General features: G+C 48.4%; 1 protein-coding gene across 3 annotated transcripts in view; it reads right to left on the bottom strand.

The window, feature by feature from the left end:
- KCNN3 (potassium calcium-activated channel subfamily N member 3) overlaps positions 1-16,700 on the bottom strand; it is a 167,152-nt gene that overhangs the window by 6,045 nt on the left and 144,407 nt on the right. For all 3 annotated transcript variants that reach the window (XM_032265108.1, XM_032265109.1, XM_032265110.1), the window contains exons 5-6: positions 11,007-11,117; positions 616-743 (exon numbers count right to left, since the gene is read on the bottom strand). In XM_032265108.1, the coding sequence (XP_032120999.1) occupies positions 616-743; positions 11,007-11,117 (239 nt within the window). The remainder of the gene's footprint in view (positions 1-615; positions 744-11,006; positions 11,118-16,700) is intronic.

The following is a 16,700-nucleotide window of genomic DNA, read 5'->3' as shown; positions in this document are numbered from 1 at the left end:
GTGTGTGTGTGGTGTGTATGTGTGTGGTATGTGTGTGTGTGTGTGTATGGTGTGTGTGATGTATGGTGTGTGTCTGATGAATAGTGTGTGTGGTATGTATAGTGTGTGTGATGTGTGGTGTGTGTGATGTATAGTGTGTGTAGTGTGTACGGTGTGTGTGATGTATAGTGTGTGTGGTATGTATGGTGTGTGTGATGTGTGGTATGTGTGATGTATAGTGTGTGTAGTGTGTATGGTGTGTGTGATGTATAGTGTGTGTGGGGTGTGTGATATGCAGGGTGTGTGATGTATAGTGTGTGTAGTGTGTCCGGTGTGTGTGATGTATACTGTGTGTGGGGTGTGTGATGTACGGGGTGTGTGTATGGGTATAGAATGTGAAAGCCCTTAGAGGTTCTTACTCTAGCTTTTACCTTCCAGAGCAGCCTGCCCAATTCCTGGCACGTGGTGGTGCAGTCAGTGAATGATCAGACCCAGTTCACCACTCCACTTGCTGAGTGGAACAGAACGGATTTCTTCTGTGCCTCCTAGGTACGTGAGAAAGTACTGACAGAGTTGTAGGAGTCCCGCCACTCCTAGCCTGGCCATGTGACGGCTGAACCGCTGTGGCATACTCACTGGTGGATAGCCTGGAGGAACTTCCTCTGGTGCTTCCTGACTTTGGCATGGTCAATCTTCTTTAGCAGCTTTGTGTGTTTATAGATTAACCACGTTTCCCGAAGGACGTTGGCTGCAGCATTCTTGATCTAAGAATAAATAAAGTAGGCTGCTATCAGGTTCATTTTCCTAGGTTCACATAATATGTTTTTTTGTGGTTGCTACTGCAGTCTACCTCATACAGAAACAATTTTCCAATGATCTATTTTCTTAATCAAAATCATGAAATTCCTAGAAAAGATGATTAAGGCTGGGAGCATTAGCTCACACGTATAATCCCAGTACTTTGGGAGGCCAAGGCGGGAGGATCACCAGAGGTTAAGAGTTTGAGACCAGCCTGGCCAATGTAGTGAAACCCTGTCTCTAAGAAAAATACAAAATTAGCCAGGTATGGTGGTGCATGCCTGTAATCCCAGCTACTTGAGAGGCCAAGGCAGGAGAATTGCTTGAACCTAGGAGGCAGAGGTCGCAGTGAGCTGAGATGGCCATCATTGCACTCCAGCCTGGGCAACAAGAGCGAAACTGTCTCAAAACAAACAAAAAAAGATGATTAAAATTCATCTCTTATTAATATTCTATTGGACACTGCAGACCAGAGCTTGAAGTTGAAGGGTGTTTCTTTCTTTCTTTCTTTTTTTCCTTAATTATTTCAGTACTGTCTCTTGACTGCTGTTGCCGATGATAGATTTAGACAGGCTACATGAGACCTTGAGTCCCGGGGTCCCCTTGGAAAATAGCTAGCAATATACCACTGCCACCCTTACGTGCAGACTTCTGAGCTTTACCTGAGATTGCCACGGCGTATATGGTACATTGCTTGGATTCAGAGAGTAAACAGATTTCCTGTCACCTGGAGATTTTAAAAGACTTCTTTGAGAAGATGTCTTTCCCACTGATTGGAACGGTAGGTATCAGCAAGCCCATTGTCTCTTTTCCCAAATGGCCAAAAACATTTGCACTGCAATTTTGCATGTAAATGTAATTGGCACAAAACAGAAAAATTTCAAAGCAATGTCTGAAAATCAGTGAAGATATTTAGGTGTGAAAGCAGAGCTTCCTCATTCCCAAGGCTGGCTCCTTCACTGTGCACTGAAATCATACGATTTCCACATATGACGCTGTCATCTGTTGACATGGAAACCACTGATATCACCAAGCTCACGACTGAGCTGAGATATATCAATGGCATCCAGATGGCAGGGGACAAAGTTTTAATCCAAACACAGACATCTTCGGCAATTAGTAACAAGAGCAAGAGAAAACATTCCTTATTAAGCACAAGCTAAACAGATTTTTGATTAATCATCCCCATTTCTGTCAGCCATGTGGATTGGCACAGGTCCACAGGCCTGGGGCCTGAGAGTAAGGAGGCCAGCCTAATAGAAATCAGGTTACTAGCCAGAAAGGGTTTTAATAAAATTAGAGAATACAGACCTGCTTCTTCTGACTGACATCAACAGATGGGACGTTGTTAAAATCCCAAGACGTGTGGGAAGGCTAGGAAACATTGTTTTGCAGGCTGATAACTTTTGTGTGTGTATGTTTTTAAAATTTATTACTAAGGCTGGATTCTATTTTTCATTGGCGCTGAAGTGATGTTTTTAAAAGAACAGCTAAGTCTTCTCAGAAATGTCTAAGGGACATAAATATTGCTTTTAAAAAATTCAGTAAAGATCCACCATGAAAATGGTTTTAAATGACTTAATTACCCGCCTCTGGAACTTTCTTGCCTGAAAGGAAGCAGGTTGTGGTGAGAAGCTGGAAACTGTGGGTGTCCAGGAGAGGACAGCGTGGTCTCTGGGGTCCTGCTTAGGGGGCTAGAGTGAACAGCGGCCTTCTGGCAAAAAAAAGGCAGCATGGAAGGGAAGCCTTGCCTTCTGCAGAGCACACATTTAATACTACAGTGCTCCTTTTGCAGGGAGAGGGGGCAATTTGATGTGTCATTTCTTCAGTTTCCCTGGCCACTTAGCCTCTTAGAAAGCCTCAAAGAAACTGGGAAGTTTGCAGGTGAATCCCTGCTCTGTCAATTATTAAGCAGTTTAAGAGCAAATGCTTCATTATCTATAAGATGGGAAAAATAAAGGCTCACCTTAGGGCTGCTATGAGGTGATGATGACGGTGCTGGGGGCGACAGCTAACATCTACCAGGTGCAGCCACAGGTCTGAGTACTTCATGTGTCTAAGCTTTTTTTTTTTTTCAGACGGGAGTTCTGCTCTTGTCGCTCAGGCTGGAGTGCAGTGGCCCAATCTCGGCTCACTGCAACCTCTGCCTCCTGGGTTCAAGAGATTCTCTTGCCTCAGCCTCCCAAGTATCTGGGACTACAGGTGCACGCCGCTACGCCCAGCTAATTTTTGAATTTTTAGTAGAGACGGGGTTTCCTCATGTTGGCCAGGATGCTCTTGATCTCTTGACCTTGTGATCCACCCCCCTCAGCCTCCCACAGTGCTGGAGTTACGGACGTGAGCCACCACGCCCAGCCCCAAGCTTCTGTAATCCTCACCACAACCCTATCGGGGAGGTACTAACAGTGTCCCCATCTTACAGATGAAGAAACCGAGACACAGATCAAGACTAGGCAATTATAAATGGCAAACTGAGTCAGTGTGGGTTTGAATGCTATCTAGAATGTAAAGTACCACACAGATATTAGTTAATATCACCTAACTCAAACCCCTCATTGGCCATATGAGGAAACCACTTCAGAGATGGGATGTGAGAGCCAGAATCACACAGCTAGCTAATGGCAGTCAAAACAAGAGCCAGGTCCAGGAAGAGCCAAAGGTTTTCATGTGGACTGAAGGAAACAAATGACATCATTTCCTGTTTTCCAGGATCAAGGAATTGGAAAGAACATTGGTTTTTTTTTTTTTTTTTAATAATCATAGCCCTCACTTAGCAATGTGACAGAACACAGAGTCCAGGTCCTGCACTTAACTTCAGCCCAAATGAAAGATATTGAAGTCACAGCACGGCTCGGGTAGCAGACAGAGGCAGTCACATCATCTTTATGAGTTTGGAGGGAGGCCACCGCGCATTCGGGAAAGGGATGTTAGCTGCCAGCCCTTGCACTGACTCTGAAATTAATTACCAGCAAACAGCCTGGCACAAAACTAAGTAGATCAATATCTGCAAGAGAAAAAGAAATAGGCTTTTAACCGCACAGTGCTTTCCCAGGTGGACAGTAAATGCTATTGTGGTCAGGGTCTCCCTCCAGCTCACCTGGGTGATTGATCTGAGCATTGCATTGTTGGAGTCGGGAGCAGATGAGGTCATGTGCCCTTCCTCAGGTTTACCGAGCTTCCAAAGGGCTTCATGCACCCTTCCCTGATGGAGGCTGGGGTACCTCCTGACCTCTCCTGGTGGGCAGAGGCACCAGGGCCAAAAGGCACTCTCAGGGTACAGCAGTGGAATGGGGCAGGGCTTGAGACGGAAGCAGTAAGCTGGGAAGAGTGGCTCAAGGTTGGCCACAATTGGATGGCTTTGGGGACGGTTAGAAGAGGACCCTTCGTGAATGGAAGTCCAGCTGTCCTGCCTCCAAAACCCACAAACAAACGGGCTGATTGTTTTCTGCAAGCCCAGAAACTCTCTACCAAAAAACTGCTTTCACTCTGACTGGAGCCAGAGAATGGGCTCTACGACCCGCTTTAGGAAGGGCTCTGAGATGAATGGGCGTAGGCAAGAAAGCGGTCCAATGAAGACCTTGCAAATTACAGTGACAGGTAACGTTTACTGAGTGCTTACTATGTGCCAGGCTCTGTGCTAAGCCATATGTCTGCATTGTTTCATTAGGCCTCAGAAAAACTTGACAAATAGACAGGATCACGAGCTCCACATTGGACCCACTGCTGAACTTCTGAGTCTCTCCTTATTCACACATTTCAGGAACAGCTAATGAGCACCTACAGTGGGCCAGACGCTGTTCTAGCAAGTGAGAATACCACAGCGAACAAATCAGTAACATTCCTGCCCTGATGGAACTTGCAATCTTGTGGAGGAGACCGTATGCAGTTTGTATTAGAGCATCAGGTAATAAGTGCTTAAAGAACCACCACCACAAAGCAGGGTCCGGGGCTGCAGAATGATGCAAGTGCTACCTGCATCTGTGAAATGGGATTACTCTGTTGATTAAATGAGAGTATACTTGAAAACATTAACACAGAGCCTGGCCATATCCTCAATACGTGGTGCCTTTGTTAGTCTCCCTGTCCAATAAACGTCAGCTTCCTTCCCTCTAATTTCCCCAACCCACAAGAAAGTATAAAACATAACACACATCTCTTCCTTGGCACTTGGCCATAGCATCCCATGCCAGTGACTTGCTCTGCCCACCTCTCTGCCCAGGTAACCTGCTACTTGGTATTACAGAGAGGCTGTCAGTTGCAGCAAGGATGCTTGGGGCAGAAGTACAAGGGGAATGAAAGGAACACCCTTCTTGGGCACCCTAAGCCTCCAGCAGCCACAGGAGACCTGGGAAATTCCAGGAGTCCCATTGGCAGAGCCCACCCCCCAGGGAAGAAATCACTAGTATGCCCATTATGTTGCCAGGAATCCTTGCCAGGGAAGTATTCTACTTGGAGGTTGGAGACGGGGGAAGGGAGGCCCGGCCGGTGGGTGTGATTTAAATACATGCATCTTGGACAATTTCTTCACTGTGTGAACATCGCAGAGTGTACTTAAACAAACCCAGTTGGTACAGCCTACTACACACCTAGGCTGTATGGCATGTCTGCTGCTCCTAGGCTACAGCCTGCATGCATGTTCCTGCACTGCAGGCAACCGTAACAAATCACGAGGGGATAGGCATTTTTCAGCTCCTCTGTAGCCTTCGGACGCCACCTGGGTGTGTGTGCTCCATCATTGACTGAAACGCTATGCGGTGCATGACTGCAACTTCAAGGAGTTACCTGGGTTGAATCTAGGCTGGGTGATGATCAGATCTCTATCGGAGAACCTGCAAGCCGGCCCAGTCTTCACAGACCCTGACTGAAGGTGTCCATTACACACAGGACTAGAGAAGGGGCCAGTTCCTCTTTCCCATTTGCCAACCCCACTCTCCCCTCATCGCCGCCCCGCAGACTTGCTCTGGCTTCGCCGGCTGCCCTCTCTTTCATCACCCCACTTGCGCCTGCTTTTTTTCCTCCCCCTGTTCTATTCCACGCTGCCTTTGCAGGCTTCTCTGCGTGCCTCACCCGGGGGCTCTCACTGACCCCTTAGAACGGGCAGCTCCAGTCTTCTGGCTGGCAGGAAATTGGGTGGAGAGAGAGATGTATTTCTGTGGTTCAGAGTTGGAGCTTGAAGTCCTCCCTGTAGCAATATGGTCACGGGTGGTGGATAATTCTATAATGCTGTTTATGTGATACTGTCAGGGAGGACTTAGCTGGCTTTTCTCTTCAGCAGGCCCAGGGCCCTAATCCCTTGCTGGGATCTAAGGAACTGACCACCCTAGAGCTGCCTGACTGATGGTCTGAGAGCAAACTGGATCCTGCATCGGCCGGGGGCCCACCCTGCCCCTTTCTGGGCCTGCGTCTTCTCATCTGGGTCGGAGTGGCTCATCCCGAAGGGCCCTTCCAGCATAAACGCACAATGTCTCTGTGACTGTTGCTGAAGAAAACCTGCACCCAGTCTGTCTGGGACGGAACTTTGTGTGTGATGTAATTGATAATCCTCTTCTGGGGAGAATTAGCATTCCTCGTAACTGCCCTATTGATTATCGATCAATTTTAAAGTGATAAAGACTCATTCTGGAAACCCACTCTGGAGCCCAACCAGCTGTCCGTTCGCCGTCCTTTAGCCAGACCCTCGGTATCTGGTACCTCAGTGATCACCATCGTTTTCCTATGAAATACTTCTACTAAGAGTCATCTTTGAATTAGCCAGCTGAAGAAAATTTTTTCTAGCAAGGTTATGATCGAATTTTGGCATATGCGCGTAATTAAAGAAAAGTTTTCTTTAGTGTCATTCAGGAGATAGTAGGTGGGGAACTACTTAAAGGTTTTTGAGCAGGAAGAAATATGTTCAAAGCTAAGCCTGAGAGTCTGAGGAGGACCATAGGAAAGCAGAGGCCCACGCGAGGAGAGCAGGTGGCAGGCTGCTGTGATGTAACAGAAACGACGTCACGCACGAAGGTCTGTCCAAGACAGACTGGGCGCAGTCATAGAACAGTGTGTATTTCAGCTGGAAGGATGCTTACGGATGAGCCACGCAAACCCAGATGAGAAGACGCAGGCCCAGAGAAGATGGTGGCTTCAAGTGTGGCGGGGCAGAGGCCCTGGAGAGGCAGGCAAGCGTGAACAGCCACGGCAGGGTTAAATCAGGCTCCGAAAGTGCTCAGACCCCTGTGGGGTCCAGGGCCCAGAGGAGTCAGAAATGGAGCTAAATCTTTAGGCGTGGAGTCTGGAAGAACACGATGTCACGAGCATACCAGGGAAGTTAGAAGGAACTCGTTTAGGGAAGTTGTGGGTTTAGTTTTGATCTTCCTCATTGAAGTGTACTTGGATGAGCTACTTGGGGCAAGAAACTCTTGCAGCCAGAAGGAGATGATCCTCAGCACACACCCACGGTGCTGTCTGAAGGTTCTGCTCACTATGGCTTGATGTGGAGAATAGGTACTGCAAACAAAATATCTCCGGTCCACGGTGCCTCCCAAGCCAAGTGTGTCCATGGCAGCCCACTCTGCCTTTGATAAGAAAGAGTGCTCTCTGGGCGGGGCATGGTGGCTCACCCTGCAATCCCAGCACTTTGGGAGGTCAAGGCGGCTGGATCACAAGGTCAGGAGTTCAAGACAAGCCTGGCCAATATGGTGAAACCCCGTCTTTACTAAAAATATAAAAAATTAGTTGGGTGTGGTGGCGTGCACCTGTAGTCCCAGCTACTTGGGAGACTGAGGCAGGAGAATTGCTTGAACCTGGGAGGCAGAGGTTGCAGTGAGCCAAGATCGCGCCACTGCACTCCAGCCTGGGTGACAGAGTGAGACTCTGTCGAAGAAGGAGAAGAAATAATGAAGAAGAAGAATGAAAGAGGAAGAAGAGGAAGAAGAAGAAGAGGAAGAGGAGGAAGAGGAGGAGGAAGCAGCAGCAGCAGCAGCAGCAGTGCTCCCTGAGGGCCGTCGGCCATCAGAGGTTAAGGATGGGGGTAAGGACCACCTTTTACTCATCTTGGTGCCCCCAGAGTACAGAGTGTGGTACCCAGGGAGTGACCTCTGTGATGGATGTTTAGTTACATAAAGCAGAAAGATGGGGACATGGAAGCGCTGAGTGGCAGAAAGGATGGGGCTCTAGTATCTTCTTCCAGTCCCTCTGTGTGTCATGTACTTATGTATTATCTAGTAGCCCAGGGGTTAGCAATAAGTTATAATTATGGAATAACAATGGCAGTGACACTGCAAAGTCAGTGTGGGAAGACCTGATCAAATTAAATACAGAAATGACGTTGCCACCAGGGTTGATAAGTTACACAAGGAAAGAAGATAGGCATGGGATTCAGGAAAACCAGAAACCGAGTTCTTACCCGGTGCTATCAGACCCTCTTCCCTCCCCACAAGTAAATAAATAAAAATAGTGCTGGCTCTCTTGGCAAAGGCTAGACTGCAGCCTTTACAGCAAGATGAATAAACACTAGAACTATTTGGGTATGATTTATGAGTAATAGCTACAATTCCATTCTTCGTTTTGCTTAGGCGTTTGAACATCAAGGTAGCAGATACTGGTAAGAGACTGCTTTCATCTGTCAAATACACTGACTGTCCACTCCAAAGAGGTTGCAATTATGCCACCGTCAACTCCTTCCACATCAGATCTTTCTCTGAAAGTTCACTGAGATGTTATGAACAGACTAAGTTTAGCATCTTGACCAATGAGCCACTCCAGTTGGATGCAATGGGCCATTTGGACAGAGGGCAGGCCAGCCATCCCCAGAGGAAGAAAAGTGGGCTTCTCTTGTGAGCAGGTCAGAGTCAGCTCAAACCAGAGTGGACCAAGGACCCACGCATCCAGTTTCATTTCAACTAAGGTTATGTAAAAGAACCTTCAGAAGTTCTAGTGCCTGCTTTGAAAACCTTCTCTCTGTAAGAACCATCTCTTCTGTGTTATTTGTTTCCTTGAGAAAAGATATTGGATACTAACGGGACATTTCAACAGATTGAAGTGTTCTCAGAAAAGTGAGATGTTATTTGATTAAAAAGCTACCTTACATTCATGGATGAGCCATAAATATTTGTTGATTTGATTTTCAGTCCTACTTTTCAAGAAGTAAGTGGAATTGAGGAGGATGTTAGGGAATCATCTTTGAAAGATTAAAATTAGCAACCACAATCTCATCTTCTACAATTACATTGCAGAAAAAATTGTTTATTTTCCTGGCATACAAAGGAGCTGGCTTTCCTCAGCTTTATTTTCCCTTAGCGTCTGATTTACTTGGTGAAAAATGGAGAGGACAAAGGAATAACACGAAATACAAAGAATATACTTGGCTTAAAAAAGAAAATAGAATAAACAGAGACTGCTAATGTCCCTACTCTTGGTAAACAGCTTATGAGAGGGTTTTGGAGGCAAGACATCTCCCTCCCCTCACTCCGGCATGTAGTTGCAATTCAGTGAAAATTGCTTCAGGAAATTAGATGCTAGTGGATTTGCATTTAGGTGTTTCAATAACTTGAGTCATTTCCTCAATACTGAACATGACTTCTGCACCTGTTATTAGAGGGGGCCGAAAGAGAGTGGCCAAGTGGCAGGGTTCCCGGCAGGCCTGACTCTGGTAACAGCCTTCAATCACTGCCATCGTGATGTGACAAATCATGGCTTTTTTTGGTGCAGCGGATCGCTCAGGGCCGTGATGTACCAACACTTGAATGTCAACGACATAAGAATATTTGCCTGTCCCAGTTCCTTTTAACATCTGTGAAGGCTCTTTAAAGAATCCAATAAATGTAATCAAAGACCAGACAATCAAACACCATAAATAATTCTGCTGAGAAACTGGAGAGGCCGTGGTGACTGCACACTCTCCCACGGCCTTCCCCGAGAGCTCCCTCGCAGCTCCCTCTGTCATTCTCTCTCTCTTTGTTCTCCCTTCCTGCCTTTGTTTCTAACACATTTTTGCTGCTGTGCAACACTAATCGCTGAATATCTTCTCTAGCTTTCAAAACCCCCAATCAACATTTGGTTGCTCATGGGTCCCTTAACCTACTTCAGTCCTAAATGAAAAAGACCAAGGAGGCGGAGACAGGGGCACAGGGCTTTCGTTCTGTCTTGTCTCAGAAAGAGGACAGTCTTGCAAGAAATCATCTTACTGACCTTCCTTCAGGCTGTAGTTCTAAAGATTTTCCATAAAAGCTGTCCTTGAATAAACAGCTCCTGCCTTGCCCATTTGGCCTGCTGTTATTCTGGAAGGCTTCTATCTGTCTCTTCTAAATGGGCCTTTTCGTCTCTGACAAGTCAGTGGGGTGTCCAGCGTTCAGCAGCTAAATGGTCTACCCATTCCTGCATATTTTCAGTTCTTCATCTTCCTTAGCCACTTTCATAATGGTTCAAGTGAGAAACGTTACCGGGAAAACCCAAAAGGGAAAAATTGGATGATAATGTTTTGATGAACAATTTTATTTAGGAATGTGGGCTCTACTAGAATTATTCTTTTTTTTTTTTTTTTTTGAGATGGAGTCTCGCTCTGTTACCGGGATGGAGTGCAGCGGCGTGATCTCAGCTCACTGCAACCTCCACTTCCCAGGTTCAGGTGATTCTCCCGCCTCAGCCTCCCAAGTAGCTGGGACTATAGGCGCACACCACCACACCAGGCTAAGTTTTGTATTTTTAGTAGAGATAGGGTTTCATCATGTTGGCCAGGATGGTCTTGATCTCTTGATCTCGTTATTAGCCCGCCTCAGCCTCCCAAAGTGCTGGGATTACAGGCGTGAGCCACCGTGCCGGCCTAGAATGATTCTTTAAGTGATTTTTTTAAGGGATTAGACTTTTTTAGCACATTTTCAATATCGTTTTGCCCTTCCTAATGAGAATCCTGAAAATATTTGAGCATAAACAAAAAGTACTGCTTCACACTGGGTGATTTATTTGGTATCATCAGGCAAAGGGGCAGGTTATACCATTGTAGGCTACTGATGAAACTCTCAGGAAAATCATGTGGCTGTCTGACCCATGCACAGTGATTGAACGGAAGACAGGAACCGGTGTGTGGAGATGCCATTTCCATTTTGCGGAGGCCGTTTGCCTATGTCTGGGGCTCCCTCAAACATACCCTTTAAAAGCCTGGTGAAAACCCATGCTACGAGACCATTTGCTTTCTGATTGGCTTCCACGGTGGCCTTAAGTCCCCCATAAGACATGGCTGTGTGGCATCTTACCCGCTTGGTGAGCTGGGTGTCCATCATGAAGTTGTGAACGTGCTTCTCTGCTTTGGTGAGTTCCAGCTTTCGGGCCACCACGGCCACCACAAGGGCAGTGCAGCCTGCACCCTGTGGGGGGACACCAAGAGGACCAGAAGGGAAAGAACATATCATTAAGAGGCAAGACGACAGACTCAACACACCTGGCGCCCACGGGGGTAGTGTCCTGGGACAGAAGTGGAAACTTGAGTTCTCTGGCCGGTCACAACCAAGCCACAAAATCTGTCGAAACCTGTCAGGACTCTGATGTCCCGACCCATAAAGGGCCTGCGGTGCCTCTTGGCTTATGCTCTGCAGCTGACCTCTGGGGGACTGAGCTAGCCAGTTCTCAATGGAGAAGGACGCTGGGTGGCACCCAGGCTTTGAGGGGTTTAACCAACAGATAATCACTTGGTCCCCTGCCAAGGTGTGCAGCAAAGGACAGAGGGGCCAGCACGCACTCGGGCCCCCTCTCCCTCACGAAGGTCTCCATCCCACTGCCAGCGCTGGCCCAGCGGCGCGGAAGGAGAGAACGCAGGGCATCAGCTGGGCCGCCACCTGCCAGTGGCTGAGAGTGTTCCTGAAAATAATCTAATGAAGAGGCAATACCTTTCCCCAGGGCTTGTTTCACAGAGTGTACCCAGGTTGGCACGAACACGTGCACTCAGTGACTGTGTTTGCTCTACAGTTGGGCCTTTTCACCTGAAGTTTTCGGCTATGACTCAGCACAAGGAGTCGGTTCCTTCCTGCCTTCACCGGGAGGCTCATGAATTCGCCATCATGCAGAGATTTTAAAGACAACACCACTCCCTCTGGATCAAAACCAGGATGTTAAGTGAGGCCACAGCAGACCCTTGGGATTTTCCAGAACAGGGATCCTAGTCTGCTCGGTAGGTCCATGGCAGGGGATCCTGGGGGAGGGTGGGCAAGGAAGCACGCTCTGCTGAGCCCCAAGAATGATGGGACTCGCTTTCCCTCTCTGAATCCTCTGGGTGCATGCTTGACTGACTGGGAAATAAGCAGGGAATTCCCTGCACATTCCAACATTCTCCTGATGCATTTTTACATCATTGCTGTGCTTCTGGGCTGGCTGGTGAGCACAGGGGGAAGTCAGAGACTCACTCCTCCCCCTGGCTCTTCTGCAGGCAGCGGGGGTCAGCCCGTCCTGCAAGTGGACTCTTGTCAAAGATCATCACCCTCTGCCTGCACGCTGTGCCCTGCGCTGCCCTGACCACCACTCATGGAAAGAGATGATGAACTTATTAAAGCCAACAACAGGGCCGGGCGCGGTGCCTCACGCCTGTAATCCCAGCACTTTGGGAGGCCCAGGTGGGCGGATCACGAAGTCAGGAATTTGAAACCAGCCTGGCCAACACAGTGAAACCCCGTCTCTACTAAGAATACAAAAATTAGCTGGGCATGGCGGCAGGTGCTTGTAATCCCAGCTACTTGGGAGGCTGAGGCAGAAGAATCACTTGAACCCAGGAGGCAAAGGTTGCAGTGGGCAGAGATTGCGCCACTGTACTCTCTAGCATAGGTGACAGAGCTAGACTCCATCTCAAAAAAAAAAAAAAAAAAAAAAAAAAGCCAATGACTGAATCCCAGATGCCAAATGACAATTCTAGTTGCCACAGAACCCAGTCTAGCGGTTGAGGTCCCAGAATGGAAGGCATCCGTCAATAACATTTTTGGCTCATCAGGTCTTACAAAATGTGTGAGAAGCAGACAAGACTGTTTCTCGAAGGTACTGTAGTCTATAACCGACTTGGAAGGAATGCACATGGGTGGATCCATTCCCTACTCTCTCTTTTAGAATCCCTTTCTCTCTTTATCCCGCAGGCTGACAAAGGCTAGCCTGTGTGAAGTTTCGATGTGCTTGAAGTTCACAATGCTTTCTCCCAGTTTCCCACAAGGGTCCCCATTAAAACAATCTCGTGTTTCTCAGCACATTGGTTGACCTCCCATTTCCAGGACAACAAAGTGAAAAGAACCAAGTCTGTGTGAACTTTCCTTTTCTGACCTCATTTTCCTCTTTTGTTCGAGGACGGCTGTGTTTTTTCAGCTTCTGTGACTTACAGGAGACTCTGTGCCCAATTTTCAAAGGACCTGGGCAGTTGGACAGCCTGGTCTGTAGCTGTAATCAGTTTAGCCAGGCCCCCAAAAGCAAAAAATAGCTTAAAAGCAGCCATCCTAGAGGGAAGATGTGTGCTGCCTTCCCCTCAACCGGACGGAGTGTCATCCCTCTCCTTTATATGGAGTTCCAAAAGTACTTTGGGCTGAAAGCCCAAAAAGAGGGCTATATCATAGCGTTAAAAATGGAACGTCAGATGGAGCGGGTTCTCCCCAGGCTCGATTCTCCTTCCTCTCCCTAGGTCCAGGCAAAACTCGACTTAAGTCATCCCTGAAAGCTGGAGTCCAAGAGGCCTGAAGAGGGAGCTTCCCTGCACCATGCTACTTTGGGAGTTCAGTCACAACAATCAATCATCCACCATCCCAAATTTCCAGGGTCTAGATGGGGTGTTCCACAGCTCTTGCCATGGCCCACAGTGTGGCTGGTTGAATGAAGGGGTGCTTTTAATTAGAAGCTAAAGTGTTTTGTCTAGGGAACCATCTATCTCTGTGATGAAGATAAATTTCTCTCTGGAGGCAGGACAGTGGACTGGATGACACTTCCCAGTTTCTTTCAACATAAAGATGTCATGACTCCCTTGTGAGTATCTCACTAGAGGATGCTGCATTCTTAACCCTTAATTCCAACTTAAATGGATGCTCTCAACTTCATTTTTCCATTAACTGGATGTAATTAGGGAAGTCACCAGTAATGACACCTAACCTGGTCTTTTCCATTAAGAGGTGACCTCATCAAGATGGGGTCAGACATCAGCAGCCTTCAGAAAGTGGTGGAAGTATACTGAAGCCTAGATTGCTGAGCCTCTGCAGACCGTGCAGGGTGCAGGGAGGGAAAAGGAAGAGGGGATAGAAGACAAAGGAAGAGGAGAGGAAGGGAGGTGAGGGGAGGGGAAAGGCGGGGAAGGAGAGAGGGAAGAGGGGAGAGGGGAGGGGGGACAGGGGAGGGGAGAGTAGGGGGGGGGGAGGGGGGGGGGGGGGGGGGGGGAGGGAGAGGGGAGAGGAGAGCAGAGGAGAGAAAGAAGAGAAGAGAAGAGGAAAGAAGAGAAGAGGAGGAAAGAGAAGGGAGGTGGGTACAGGGACAGGTCAAGCTGGGCAGAGAAAGAGATGGGGAATAAAGTGTGTTGCACCCCAAACAGCAAGGGTGGGAAGGGAAAGAGACAAGGAGGAGGCTGAGGAATAAGAAAAAATGACGGGCTGCTGGGATTGAGAGAGGAAAGAAGAATGAGGAGCCTAAGGCTTGAGCCAGAAGTTAAGGGTCCATTTTGGCTCTTTAGAGGACATGAAGGAAGTGCCATGGAACTCCGCCTTGCTGTGTCCATCTTCAAGTGGTATAAGGATCGGCTGTCCCCTGGGTCCCCTTTGGGATGTTGGGTCCTTTCACTGAGGTGAGTTAATAGTCTGGCAGGCCACGGGGGCAGCCTGGCAGTGCTGTGTCAGCTGGCAGTGATGCAGGTTAGTTTTAAGAGAAAAATCGCCCAGGGCCAGGCTAATGGTGGAATCTTAGAAATGTCTGGTGGGCAGAGGGGGAGTGTGAGGAGGGAGGGAGCAGCATGGGAACGGTCAGCAGCTGCTGCTGTGACTTCCCCGGGGTCAGACTGGGGGGAAGGTCCATGACTCAGTCTTTTGCTTTCAGATATGCCAAGTCCTGAACCACAGGGCACACCAACTGGAGTCCTTGGATCTGCTCTATCCAACTTCCAGTTCCGTGGGGCAAGGGGAGGGGATGGGGTCCACTTCTGATGAGGCGGAACCTCCCAAGGCAGGTGGGCGAGCAGAGAGCAGGAGGTGCACAGAGGGAGGGCGGCTGGGACGGGGTGAACACGCCCAGCTCTAGAGATTCGGACCCAAATCTGGACCGAGACTCCTCCACACCAGTCCTCCTACCTCTTGTTTTCAAGAAACATTTTCCAGCTGGAAAACCTTAGAAGCTGGAAAAACAAGCATCCCAAGGGGAAAAGTATGAGGTGTTCTTAACTAAAGAAGCATAAAATAAAATAAAACACAAACGAAAGTGACAAATGGAGGAGGGAAGCCTGGAGGATTTACAGTTGGATTCTGTTTCTGCAACAACGAAAATAACATCAATTGGTTGGAAAGTAAGGTGCTTCGGGAGAGGCTCATCTAAAACTGACATTAAGCAGATGTCTTGCTGAGCCCTCTTTCTGCCTCCTCCCAAAATGGCTCAATTTGTGCTACCTTTCACTTCACCATCACGTTCCCTTTGCCATTCAGAGGCCTCTGTCATGAGGTCATTGGGGAAAAGCTCAGTGTCCCAGCAGATATCCGGAAGCTTTTGCCTGTTTGGCCATAACTCACCAAGGGTCCACAGAGCGAGTCTAGCTTTAGAAAGAGGCCAGACTGAAACCAAGTCATGCCAAGCGGACTTGGGGGCTCCAGGGGCTCCCAGACGGCCGCAGAACCCGCAGGTCAGCACTGCACATCTTTTAAGTTGCACTGTCATTTCCAGTTCTGGATACTAAATATTGACAGCTTTTTCTCTACTGTGTTGTCACTGCGATCATGAAAAAAATCCTTATGGAAGGAAAGATGCTGGACTTTGAAGGAGCTGCTTTTGGGGATGAAATCTCTCAAACACACCAGGTCTGTGCCAGCCATGGCAAGTCGTTCAGACAGTTATACACCCTGCTTAATGGTTGATAATTACATTGTTACTGGGATTTGCCAAGAGAAAACAATGATTAAGACTATTTACAGGCCATGCACACACACAGATCCTTCCTTTTCCTTCCCAAGCGGGCCTTGCCTTGGCCTTCGTGGTGTCCATGGTAACCAAACAGGAAGCCCTACCTTTAGTAAAGGCACTTGCAGTAATAATTGGGAGCTATACATAGTGTTGGAGGTTGGGAGGAGGAGGGGAAAGGATCCTCCCTGGCTAGGAGTGACTCAGCTAGAAAAATCACATTTGCTAGGAAAACGCCACCGGGGTTCCTCAATGTGGCTGACCCCAGAGTGAGGCGACTGACTTTAATTTGGGTGAGAAACACTGACAACGAACAGCGGAAACCTCCCCATTCCCGTCTATAGAAAGGTACATATTTATGCGCAGGGTTTTGCACAAAAGGGGAGATAAAAGGCCCGGGCTGTATTTTTCATATGGAAGGTGAAGGTGGGGGCCGGCTCCTTCTCATCCATTTGTTCTTTTCACTTTGATCACACCTCAATCCATAGGGAACAGAACACTCCCTTCGGGGGAGCGCTGTAGATCCAGGCAGCCAAAGGGGGTGCTGAAAGACAAGCAGCCCCCCAGACCCCTAAAGAGAGGCAGGGGTGGGTGGGGCAGGGGTCTCGCATGTTCTGCTCAGCTGTGCCAGAGTAGGGCCAGGAGATGCGGAGTCCAGGATCCAGGGGTCCTTAGGGGGCCGCTTCTTGGATGGGGCACAGCTACGTGCCGAGAGGGAGAAAGGCTGGTATTTTAAAATAACAGAGGCTCCCCGCAGGCCCCAGCCACCTATTGGCCACCCGGCTCTGTGCCGGCCCTGGCTGAGAGCTGGTTCTGAGGCACAGAGCCCACGCCCCAGGAGT

Source organism: Sapajus apella, unplaced genomic scaffold (assembly GCF_009761245.1).
Source record: "Sapajus apella isolate SASKATOON/1434 unplaced genomic scaffold, GSC_monkey_1.0 scaffold148, whole genome shotgun sequence".
Taxonomy (NCBI): Eukaryota; Metazoa; Chordata; class Mammalia; order Primates; family Cebidae; genus Sapajus; species Sapajus apella.
The sequence above is the reverse complement of the archived record's forward strand: the minus strand, read 5'-3'. Positions and strand labels throughout refer to the sequence as shown.